The following is a 13,727-nucleotide window of genomic DNA, read 5'->3' on the forward strand; positions in this document are numbered from 1 at the left end:
TATTTAAATCAGTAGAAAAATGTCTTATATAGTTATGAATGAATATGAATGCGCAGAGCGTGAGTAAAAACATCTCACGCCGTAGCATGCAATAGAAGCAAAAGATGTTACAAATCTTTTATTACAAATTGTTAAAATATCGCAGATGATAACAACATTTAATTTAACTACTTACCTAATATGAAGCTTAAATTTATATAATCGTGAAACCATGATTATTCTTCAGACTATATAATCGTTCAACCAAAATCTATAATTGTTGCATCCATAATTGTTATGCAGTTTAAAACATAGCATATAAATGTGTTTGAATGTAAAATAAGTCTACTTAAACAATACAATGCTTTTGTTGTGCAATACAACATTTGAATGTTTGTAAAAAGAAAAAAAACCTATTAGACAATGCACTGATATGTACTTTCAAAATACAATATATTAACATTTTAATGTAGAAAAATACATTGTGGGTGTCTTAAGGAGCAAAAATAAAACATATGGTATCTCATGTGCTGTTGTGCCATTACTCATGATGCAAGTCATATTTTGGGATGCTTTTCATGAACTGGCTCCCATGACAAACTAATTGAATAGCCCTGGTGTCACACAACCAGAAATCGCTGGTTCTCACACGAACTCTCAGGACTACACTTCCGCATTCCCCAGGACTACACATTCATACATGCACTTCTCCCAGACACGCACGCCTGCTCATTCATCTACCCTGATTACAATCACCAGCTGCATCTTGTCAGAGACTGATACAAACCATTCATAAGCCACTCTTTCACCCTTCCAGGTTGCCGAGTCTTGTTTACCCAGTGTGACATTACAACGCGTTTCCCTGTCTTATTTCTCCGTGTTTGAACCTAGCCTTGTATCCTTGTCATCCTGCATAGCCGCCTGCCTTTCGACCTTTTGCCTGTTTAACATTTATGATTCTGGACTGCCTTAATATACCCGTTTGCACCTGTATGACCACTGCTTGCCTGACGCTGAATAAACCTGCATATTGGATCTTACCTCCAGTTGTCTTTGTCACTCCACCCAGTCGTTACACCTGGCCTATACAGTAAGTGTACATACTCTGCTACTTGTAAATGAAGACGAAACAATAAAACAAAGCATTATAATTCCTTAGTTAATTATTAAAATACGTATGTGTAACTTAAAAACTAAATTTATTATCATTGTAAACTTATGTGAAAAGAGGATTCATTTTGGATAGTAGAATTAAAAAAATAAAAGGCAACTAAAATGAAGGGACTAACATACATACAAATAAGTAGGTGTAAATAAATATATTAATTAATTATTAAATTAATAAATAAATAAAGCAGTGTTTTAGCCTAAATATATACTGAACAGTGTTATTTTAAAGCGATAGGACTAAGACTAAGAATAAATAAGCTTTATCATTTACAGTTTATTTACATTTTCATTGTTCATTATATTTTACTATCTCATTTTATGTTTCAATTACTGTACATAAATAATAAACTAAAAATTAAATAGATCTCAGTAATTATTTATTTAAAGACATTACCAGCGAAACACTGAGAAACAGCCCGGCGCTATTTTTATATAGACCTACTACAATTTAAAAGAAGGCTGCTAAGTGGGCTATATTATTTTAATTCTAGCCTATATTGTTTTCATTTATTTCTTCTGTCTCTGTGTATGCCTCGTTCATTCTTTCGCTTTCTTTTCGGCTTAAGAAGGTCGCACACCAGTTGCCCCGCTCGGCGGCGCGCCGCGCAGCACCATGCATTTTAGAATTCTAAACATAGGTTTCTATCAGGATACACACACCGGCGCCGCAAGTCAGCGGCTGTCGGCGGCGCCCGTCCACGGCTCAGGACGCAGTTCATTTTTTAGCCGCGCCACAAAGCGCCATCTGATTAGTTTCATGTTAAATATCATTCGGATGTGTGCATCAGGTGTGTGATACTTTAAACTGTCATATGCGCGCCTTGTCGTGGCGCCAAGCGGCGCTTCTGGTGTGCGACCTGCTTTAGTCCCTTTATTAATCCAGGGTCGCCACAGCAGAATGAACCGCCAACTTATCCTGTTTTTTACGCAGCGCATGCCCTTTCAGCTGTATCCCATCTCTGGGAAACATTCACTCACACTCATTTACACTCATACACTACGGACAATTTAGCCTACTCATTTCATCTGTATCGCATGTTTTTGGACTTGTGGGGGAAACTGGAGCACCCGGAGGAAACCCACGTGAATGCAGGGAGAACATGCAAACTCCATACAGAAACGCCAACTGACTCAGCTGAGGCGCGAACCAGCGACCTTCTTGATGTGAGGCAACAGCACTACCTACTGCGACACTGCGTCGCCCTGTTTGCCTCATGTAATGCTTACTTTAATAATTCCTAATGATCTACTTTGAACAACAACCATTCATTCATTAATTTATTTTCTTTTCGGCTTGGTCCTTTTATTAATCTAGGGTCGCCACAGTGGACTGAACCGCCAACTTATCCAGCACGTTATTATGCAGCAGATGTCCTTCCAGCAGCAACCCATCTCTGGGAAACATCCACACACACTTATTCACACTCATACACTACAGACAATTTAGCTTACCCAATTCACCTGCACAAAATGTATTTGGGCTGTGGTGGAAACCGGAGCACCCGGAGGAACGGCAACGGGAGAACATGCAAACTCCACACAGAAATGCCTACTAACCCAGACTCAAACCAGTGACCTTCTTGCTGTGAGGCGACAGCACTACCTACTGTGCCACTGCGTCACCAACAACCATGAATCTAGTAATTTTACCACTGCTACTTACTTAATGATAGACATGTTGCTCATGTGTGAATGCAAGACTTTTACACGTCATATTTCCTTTGATGGATCATAATATTCTACCTTCATTCGGATCGGTATTCCATGATGACTAATGTCCACATTAGTGCTTTCAGACAGTGATGTGGGCAGTAGTTTCCATCACTACAGTCCCTGCAGACTCTGGAGGAAGTGCTGGAAATCCGGTAAAGTTAAGGCAGTTCTCTAAGCAACAGGAAAACTGTGCAGATAAATTTCAATTCCAGCTTATCCTGTCTATTCACGATTCCTCCCGCTTTCTTGTGCAGCATTTGCTTTAGGTTTATGTCTATGTAATTAACATAAAGGAAACATGAGAGAAGCAAAGACTTAAACCCTATAAAGTCATTCAACACTGTATATGTTCAAAATAAACACAACTCTGTTCAAATCTTTTAAGCAATAGTATATTTTTCGAATATATATTTTTGTTCTATCAGCCAGCTTTGTAGGCCTACTGAATTGATTACACTGCATACATATATTAGATACATTTACAGAGCTTTGATTATAAAGCTAAGCATTTTAAGGCTATTTATCTAAAGACAGATTATTGGAAGGTTTAGAGCAATAGATTATATGCATTTCAGTAGTCTGTACTAGTCTTATATACTGTACCACTCTGTTATGGGAATATAATTCCTTTACATTCCTTCACCAAATTACTATACAAGTAAAAGTGAGCTGCATTTTGTTTTGTATTCTCCCATAAATCAGATTATAACCGGCCATAAAGGCTGATATATCAAGTAGCTGAAAACAGTAAATAATCAGAGCATTTATATGCATCTGTTTAGCAATTTGTACAACCTTATATACAACCTTGTGATAATGTGGGTCACACACTCAGATTCACAGCACTGCGTCTAAAATCAGGATTGATACTTTTGCCAGGCTCAGCAGATTTTTTTTTCCTGTAATTTCCATCTAGTTCATACAACATATTTTCCGACTCATGCTCTCTCTCCACTGGTGGACACATCTGAGCTGAATTTTACTGTGCGCAGTTTACAAAGAGCAGTGAAATGTAGATGTGCAATGTAGAGACAGAAAAGACATGCCCTCATGGAAAGATAAAAAAATGACACAAGGCTATTTTTTTTTTTGTTTGTTTAATAAAATAACCAAGTATAGACCTGTTCTGTGGGATGGGAACCTTAAATGACTTCTGTTGTGATCTAGTGCTAGAAAATAAGATTAAATAACTTGACTTTCAAGGGTGGTAAACGGTGCTATTGGGGCACCCTCTAATATAATGGAAGAAGAAACTCATATGGTTGACAAAGTTAGATTCTTCTCTTCTCACATCTATTTTCATCAGTTTTTGTTTGTGGAAGATGGACATCCAATAAATACAGACTCACATCACTTCATAGAAAGGTATCGATGAACATATTAATCATTCTAAGGAGACGGACTTTGTTTATACTTGACTAAAACTTTACAGCAGGGGTCTCAAACTGCCGGCCCACGTTCCTCCCTCCAAATATAATGAGATTTGGCCCAACAAAACATGTATTTTTGAATCACTATCATTGTTGTGCAGTCACATATAGACACTTGTGGTTTTTACCTCTACCTACTGGCCATTTAAAATACTGGACTATCTATTCGGGTTACTTTCGGATTCTCTCAACGTGCAGTCAAGAGTAACGCACATGCAGATTATTTCTGCGGTTGATTTAAACGTTGAAATATATGTTCGTAAGTGCTCTATTTTTACTAAATCTCTATTTTTGTAAATATTCAAGGGTCATTTGATTATTATCGGTATTTTGTTGTACAAATACCTCTTCGTGGCTTACACATTATGCTGGAGGTGTAATTATGATCATTTTGCTAATATTCGATTCAAATGGTGTCATTAATAGATTTTCCTAATATGCATATTAAGATTTGTAAAAAAAAAAAAGTGCATTAGGAAAATTTTACTGCTGGCTGAATTGAACATGTTAAAGTAAAAGTGGATATACTCAAACTTTCCCCCTCATTGTTGTAGTTTTTTGATAAAGAATGATATTGAGACGAACAATTGCAAGTAAAGTCAACAAAGTCCACCCAAACTCTTTTCTGCTGTCTTACGCTATCTGTTAAACTTTTGATTAAGCAACACTCAATTATAACATTATTATTATTAATATTATTATTACTATCATGCCTATTATTAAATTGTAGTATTTTCATAGCATATTAAACTACCACTTCAATACAGCATGTACAACAAGAAACAAAAAGGAGCTTTGATACTCTAGGGAAGAATGTCTGAGTTCATCAATTACATCAGGTTTCCACTTTTTTCTTGTGCTTGAATGTTAAAACGGCCCTTTGATGAATTGTCAGTGACTGATATGGCCAATCTGAGTTTGAGACCCCTGCTTTAGAGAGCAACATGAATTGTATATTGAAAGAATTAGACTTTTGCCAGTCTCGCTTGAATCCTATACTAATGGTGGATAATCTGGATGGTTATACAGTAACAAATACAGTGCATATACTTTCAAGTTAAACATACATCTTTCTGCAATGCCCTAACTGGTTCTGACAATTGTTTTGTGCAGTACATATTTACATCCTAAACATAAAACATCTTAAATCTTGAAGCACAAAATTGCCTTTTTTATAATAACCTAGTATTATATCAAATAGTATGTTCGATGTTTAAGTGCAATCTTTTAATAAGGACGGACCTTAAGTCATTTGAAATATACACCAAAAGTAAGCCAAAACTCATTCAACTATACAAATCTAAAGTTTAGGTTGATATTCTGAAGCCAAACAGTATATTTTGGCCATCCACTTTCTACATCTCACTGTGTTTTCGTTTTATTCTTTCCTTTTCCGTCAGTTGGTGGAGCTCTGGTTTCTTGCCACTGTCACTGTGGTTTAGTTGGGGACAGTAGAGCTGCTCTACAGTGATTCACATCCTTCAATAATGACACTTGCATTGAACTGAACTGATTCATCACTAGAACAAAGCAACAACAAAATTAGCTTAGGGACTGAATTTGACTAATAAACTGAACTTGTTTTTAAAACTGATGAAACTTCATTCCAATTAATGCCTGTTTTCTTTATAAATCTGCTTTTGACTTAATTTTAATTTTATGAAGCGTTATAGAAATAAGGGTGACTTGACATGACAGTCCTCGTGACAGTTTTCGCCCTTTGTAGCTAAAATAAACAAAATACAGTATAAGATTACCTTCCTGCTTAAATGCATTGCATCTATTATCCCGAGATACACTGCATTCATCATTCTTAGTATTTTAATATTAGAATAACATGAAAGAACTTTAAAGATGTGAAACCTACCTTATTCAAATAACAATACATTTATCAGAAATATCCCAGGTAGCACAATCTTAATGTCAACTTGCACTGGTTGCCTCATAGATTTTATAATTCAACTTGGTTTCTTTGGCATGGTTAGGTTCCTGTTTGGTGGATGGTCAAGCTAAATTTTATTACTAATGGAACTTGTTGTAAAAAGCAGATTTCCAGCTTTTTTTTTTTTAATGAATAAATCAAACGTGAATTGACAATGGATCAAATCGTGATCTGGAATAGTTTCTGTGAATTTTAAGGCTTAAATGACAAGACTGACTTGGAGAAATATTGTAAGGATTATCAACTACAGCTATGCCAACCGTGTGACCAATTTCAACCCAAGGGTGGGATGAACACAATTTCACATGAGGGAAACAGAAAGAATGTGACTATGGCATCCTTTTGCTTAGCAAAACACTCTAAAAAAATTTAAGGGATAGTTCACTCAAAAATGAAAATGTCTTGGTCTTTTTGAATTTGTGAATTGTACCATAAAGTAGTCTATTCATTTATTTTGTTTGTTTTTATCTCCACTAACAGAAAACTCTCAGTAGATTTTTTTGAAAAAAGTGTGTTATGCTTAAAGGTATGATGCATGAGACTTTGACATGGAAATAATAATAATAATAATAAAAAAGTGGTTTTATTTTTGATCTCAGTATATGAACTAGTGGGATAAGGTGTGAATGTACAAGCTTATAATTTGAATAATTCAACTGAAAAGTAAATTGTTTTCTGTTTACTCACCCTAGTTTTTTTTAAAGCCATTTGATTTTTGTTTAGCCTCAGTCACGATTCACTTTTGTTGAAAAGGTACACAAAAGATAACTGTGAATGGTGATGACTTCTTTTGTGATTCATGAAAATAAATTAAGTCACAGTTGTTGTTGTTTATTAACACAAGGCTAAGAACAAAGAGTTTTCATGTGTAAAGCTATCATGTAAAATCAGAAAATATGTTTGTATTCTTTATGTATAATGTAGATTAATGCATATTTTATTGCTTTGCTAAGTAATGACGTATTTTATGTGCTTGTTTTTCAGAGAAAAACTCCAGACGGCCTCCTCAAGCTTACCTGATCCTGGCTGGTGCAGAGCCACTCACCTTTACCAACATCTTTCCTTACTGGGAGAAAGACCCAAGTATTAAAGTGCAGGTATGAGCCACCACATTTAGCTTTCAGAACACCAGAGATGTGAAGCATAGCTTGTAGTAAACGCCCACTGGTGTGTTAGCTAACAATTTTGCATATTAAAACATTTTCAAAATTTCACAAGGATCCACACCAGTATAAACATCTATTTGTATGTTTGATGGCCAGTATCCTTTGTGAATAGACAGTGCTGTAGCAGAGGAAAACTGGTGAAAGCTGTGTGGCTAAACCCCTTTAGCATCCTCAGCTCGCCACTTTAAATCTGGCTCAGAGTGAGTCATTGTAAAACCCATAGGGAGTCTCTGTGATTTAAGTTAAAACACTATTAAAATACTATAGAAAGTGATCTATAATCAACACACAAGGTGTGAGACCACATAATTAAAGCAGTTGCTCAGATTTGTTGCTTCAGATCTAATATAGTCAGTACAGCATTGTCTTACTTTATGAAGTGAATGAAAGATCAAGTTCTTACTAACACTGTATGGAACTTCAATAAAAATACAGTCCCTGAACTCTTTCTTAATTCTTGGATCAGAAAGAAGGCTTTGCAAAAGCTTGGACTGGGCAGTCTTTTGTCTTTGTCCCAACTTTGACCTTAGTTTTAATTTGCCTCTCTTCTTATTTACCTATGACATGCACTCATCTGTGTAAAAGCAGCCATTGACCTTTTGTGAGCTGCATTATTATGTTATAAAGTGGCACATTTTACAGCGTGTAGTTTTGACATTTTGGCTTCAAAAAAAGCTGTTTTTAGACTAAGGTTTTGAGATCTGAAACCTGCAGGATGTTTTTATAATGCATTGATCTGTTATATTTAAAAATTAGGTTTGTAATTAGTTAGTGAGGAAAAACAATGACAGTAGTGTCATTATTAATTCACCCTTATGCCATTCCACACACATAAAACATTCATATATCATCGAAAACCCAAAGGAAGATTTGTTTTATTTAAGAATGTGACATATTGTTGTCCCATTGATACTGCTGACACTTAAAAGCATAAAGAAAATATCCTTATAAGTCATGTTTAATCAAGGACACATTGAAAAAACAGTTTGAAGAGATTTCATTTGTCTTTTATTTTATCTAAGAATACTTCTACAAAATAATCTATGTAATTTTATTCTCTGTAGTATTTTTAATGCTGCAGATGAGTTGTTGCTTCATTAATTATTGAATAGACCATTGTGTAAATAATGGTCTATTTCAGTACAACCCGAGATGTTTAAATTTGAAGTCTATGGATAATGAAGCTGTGTTTTGATGTCTGTGCAGGTGGAAGGGGCCCGTAATAAAGTTATTCTGGTTAAAGATGCCCTATCTAAGCTTAGCAGGCAGCAGTACACTGTGGAAGAGCTCACGTCCAAACCCCTGCCAGAGGGAGTGGACCCTCTGCGCCTTGAGTGCTACTTGTCAGATAAAGATTTCCAGGTAATATCCTGCATAAAAATGCTCAAACATGGTCTTTATCAGTTGCTTAAAAACACTAAATGCCAAGATGCTGCACATTCAGATGTTATCATCCAGACTAACAGTACCACATGAAATTTCACTGTGATGAAAGAATGAGAGTTTTTTTTTTTATCCACTTCAAACTTATTGGTTGATTAATGCAATGTACAGTTTGTAGTATGTATGTTTTTCGGAACCTTAACATGCTTGAATACTCTAAAAACTTTAAACACGTGTGGACATTTTTTACTCACAGTTAGCCATTGGCCTGTAAAAGTTTCTAATGGTATGATAACCTTGGATAAAAATATAATTGTTTCACGATATTGTGATTACAGCTCTAAAATATATTCTATTAAAATGTCTGGGTAAAAAAACAAGAATTTTTTTCCGCTTTGAACACAGTGGTCGCATCCAAAATGGCATACTTCCATACTATATACAATGCTAAAAACAGTATGCGAGCTGAGTAGTATGTCTGAATTTATAGAAGTCGAAAAACAGTATGTGAGAAGTACCAGGATAACCTACTACTTCCGGCGAGATTCTGAAATTTGCACCCGATGCACATTACACTATCCAGTGATGCACCATGTGAGAATATGAATGAGTAAAGCGACACAACTGATGCGGATTTTTCATGTGTTGATGACAAAATGTCATCCATAGTAAGTCCAAGCTCTATTCATACTACATAGAACATATTTTCTAGTGGTCGAGTAGTTAATTCAAATGCACTGAATAGTAGGTGATTTCAGCCGAAGCCAAGATATTTTATTTTGAGAAACATTTACATTTAACAGTAACATTGGAACAGTAAACATGTCAGGCTAAATAATTCAAATGCATCATTGACTTCTGCTGTATTCATTGGTTTCAAAAACACAGACTTCTTTACAATTTAAAACCGCATCTTTGGATATCTTTTCTGCTGGAGATACTGCTGTGCAAAAATTAAAAACAAAATGTAAAAAAAGATCTTACATATACTGTAGGAACAGTATAACAAAAAATTTTGGTTTAGTTTTGTAACCTTGACTTTTCCAAACTGTGGTATACCTTGAAAAGGTTATCATCCAAATGCCTACTCACAGTCACCAAAATTCACACAATTCTTGATCTCATTATTAGCCATTATTGGCTCAGCATGGATTTAAGACAAGCTAAATTGTGAGCAGATTGTTGATATCTTGACAAGTTTGGCCATGAGAAGGCAATAAAAAAGGCAAGAAATATGAAACAGAAGGTGTGTAATAATAACTTCTGCATATACAGTAGAAACTGTTAATGATCTGATCTCAGCAGTCTGTTTGTTGGAAGATTTTGATCACATAGATGCGAGCAGTCTGTTTTCAGTCTATATTTATCCAATTTTCTTCAATGCCTGCCAGCTTAATGTCAAAAACTGCAGATACTGCTTAAATAGTGTGGCCATGGCAACGAATCAAACATCACAACAGAGTTGTTGACTAGTCAGACACTGTCAAAAGATCAGACACGTGTGCAGTAGGGGGCTCGCTAATGCCACCTTTCGTCTGAGTTGTAAGGGCATGTTTTTAATTACATTAACAACTCAATAATATTAATATTAAAATGAACAACGTTCTTGTTTAGTCAATTGCTCTGTCCTACAGAAATCCATCTATTTAGATCTAAATGTGAAAAAAAATCTCATACAAAAATAAAGACATTTACCTTTTAAATTCAAACTTCACATGAGTCATTCAAAGTTAACATGAGTATTTTTCCTGAATTTAATTAATTTTTTTTTAAGTTGTAAAAATACTAAATAGTAAAGGTGCATAACTACGGCTTTCCAATAGATGGGGTTATAGAATTAGAAATGTCCTACTAGGCAATGATCCTCCACTCACTCTTCTCCTGGTGTGCGTCACACACTTTCTGAGCTGTAGCACGTTTACGTCATTGCTTGTGTTTTTCATTGCTGTTAGAGGTTGTGCTGGTGCAGTACAGTTTTGCCAAACTGATAACTTTATCTCATTCGTCCATTTTCTTTTCGTCTTAGTCCCTTTGTTAATCTGGGGTCGCCTCAGCAGAATGAACCTCCAATTTATCCAGCACATGTTTTGCACAGCGATGCCATTCCAGCTGCAACCCAACACTGGGAAACACCCATACACCCTTGCATTCACAAACATACACTACGGCCAATTTAGCTTATTCAATTCACCTGTACCCCATGTGTTTGGACTGTAGGGGAAATTGGAGCACCCAGAAGAAACCCACGCAAACGCGGGGAGAACATGCAAACTCCACACAGAAAAGCCAACTGACCCAGCAAGGGCTCGAACCAGGGAACTTCTTGCTGTGAAGCGATGGTGCTATCCACTGCGCCACCACGTTTCCCTTGTTTATTTCATTTTAATAATAATATTATTATTATTTATTTTATTTTTATTTGTTATGTTATTTGTATTTGTATTCAGTGATGTTTAATCATATTAACCTCCTCTCCCACTTGCGATGGCTTCCTGTCACATGAGACAATTATTAGTCTCCAGTTTATTTTTTTCTCCAATTTCTGGCGCAAAGATGTTTTAACACACTTCTAAACATAATAGTTTTAATAAATAATCTCTAATAACTGATTTGTTTTATCTTTGCGATGATGACAGTAAATATTTTACTAGAAACTAGACACTTCTATACAGCTAAACTAGGTTAATTAAATATTTTATAATGATGGTTTGTTCTGTAGAATATTGGGGGAAAAAAATAGCTTAAAGGGGCTAATAATTTTGTTCTTAAAATGGTGTTTAATAAAAATTAAAAACTGCTTTTATTTTAGCCGAAATAAAACAAATGAGACTTCCTTCAGAAGACAAAAATATTATCAGACATACTGTGAAAATTCCTTTGCTCTGTTAAACATCATTTGGGAAATATTTTAAAAAGGAGGAAAAAAATGAAAGGGGGGTAATAATTCTGACTTCAACTGTAGATAGTTCACAAATAAATCAAATATGAATAAATTTTTAGCGACCCTGATGTTGTGTTCATTTTCTAACAGCTTATTTTTCATACTGTGTGCATTTGATGCTGACATATTGTGTCTGTTTTGCAGGGACTCTTGGAGATGACTCGGGATGAATTTAATACGCTTCCAAACTGGAAACAGCTAAATCTGAAAAAGAGCAAAGGTCTCTTTTAAATAAAAGAAATTTGCGTGTACGAATGTGACCTCTTGTATATTCATATTATAGAAATATCTATACTTTTTACAATTTATATATGCACATATATCACCTATATGTAAAGATTTTCAAAAGATGATGTTACCGGATACATCAACACTTTTCTTCACGTTTTAACTTGGCAAAACGTGTACGTTTTGGGAATAGCATAAAGCATTCTGACATAGATCTATATATGCCAAGCTTACATTGTAATAGTGTATCATATTTTTTTATTTTATTTTTTACCGTTTAACTAACTGTGTTGCTATGAACTTAGAATACATTAAACACTAATGCTGACAATTAATGTAGCCAATTGAAAACAAATAGATGCCTTTTGTTAAGTCATTGAGCTTACAAGACTCACAAAAAAATGCTCTTTGATTCATAATTTGAGCTTATATCAAGTGCACTGCTGCCACTGGAACGAATGACAAAATTTAAAATTGTGATATTTTTAAAGTAACAGACAACAAAGGATGAATGTGTGTTGTATTATGCTAGCAAAGCATGTACTATATCAGCTATTGCTTGATAATAAATTCACTTCAAAATCATACCACTTGGTGTCACTGTCCTTTGCTTATATTCATTGTCTGGCTTATTTTTTATTTTTAAGCTGTCATTTCTGTAAAGCATTTTACAGGTTTGCTATTTCAGATCTGTGTTTATTACTATTTGTATCAGTACACTAGCCTAAGTCTTGTCGTCGGTCCCCGGTTTAAGAACAACAAATAATAACTTGACTTCTAGTTGATCATTATAAAAAGTGGTAGAAGAGAGATATTTTAGATGAATCATTTGTTGAACTGCATCCCAATCATCACAAATACTGCTAAAGACCTATTGGAGCCCGCATGGACCCAAGATTCTCATAGAACTACGTCAAGTTTGGTGAAGTAAAAATTGTGGTTTGGGGTTAAATTCAGTTTGGAAAATCTACATTTTGGATGGCAACATGCACAGCTTTATGTATCAAAACATTTGTGTTGCCCATTACATTACAAACCACAGGAGAGGGCAAACTCATTCAGCAGGATAGCGCTCCCTCTCATACTTCAGCCTCCACATCAAAGTTCCTGAAAGCAAAGAAGGTCAAGGTGCTAAAGGAGAGGCCAACCCAGTCAACCGTCATGGACATTATTGAGCATATCTGGGGTAAGATGGAAAATCCAAAGAATCTGGATGAACACTGGGAGTCCTGCAAGAATACTTTCTTTGCCATAAACTATATGTTATGATAAGTCATAAACAATATTCATTCTTGTTCCACTGCACCATGACTTTATATTCTATACTGTATATGAATTATTTTAAGTGACAGGAGTTTTGCATAAGCAAAGTCAGACCTTACTATACCAATTAAATAATTAAAAATCAAGACATGATCATATTTTATATTGGTAAAATAAGCAAAATCTCGAGGCCTTTGTTTTTGATATTAGCCACATCTGATACTAAATGGTCAACTAAGTTATTAGTCAAGTTATTATTTGTTGTTCCTAAAATTTGCATTGCCGACAAGACGTTTGCCAGGTAATGTAGTATACACCAGTATTTACATTGTTTGACGGCAATTGCTTTATTAAAAATACAGTAAAACCGCAATATTGTAATTATTTTGTACTGTGGTGTCAATAAATTACTGAGCCTTCAATGCGACATAATCTTTTAAAAATAAAGGGATTTCATTTAAGAAGCGTGCTGAGTGCTACAGTTAGTTATTGTCCTTTGAAAAGCTGTGTTG

General features: G+C 35.1%; 1 protein-coding gene across 6 annotated transcripts in view; it reads left to right on the top strand.

The window, feature by feature from the left end:
* Nucleotides 1-12,537, top strand: part of svild (supervillin d) — a 133,261-nt gene extending 120,724 nt beyond the window's left edge. For all 6 annotated transcript variants that reach the window (XM_021480277.2, XM_073918319.1, XM_073918318.1 and 3 more), the window contains 3 exons: nucleotides 7,219-7,331; nucleotides 8,607-8,762; nucleotides 11,869-12,537. In XM_021480277.2, the coding sequence (XP_021335952.1) occupies nucleotides 7,219-7,331; nucleotides 8,607-8,762; nucleotides 11,869-11,955 (356 nt within the window). In that variant the 3' untranslated portion in view covers nucleotides 11,956-12,537. The remainder of the gene's footprint in view (nucleotides 1-7,218; nucleotides 7,332-8,606; nucleotides 8,763-11,868) is intronic.
* Nucleotides 12,538-13,727: the final 1,190 nt, after the last annotated feature.

Source organism: Danio rerio, chromosome 12 (genome assembly GCF_049306965.1).
Source record: "Danio rerio strain Tuebingen ecotype United States chromosome 12, GRCz12tu, whole genome shotgun sequence".
NCBI classification, from domain to species: Eukaryota; Metazoa; Chordata; class Actinopteri; order Cypriniformes; family Danionidae; genus Danio; species Danio rerio.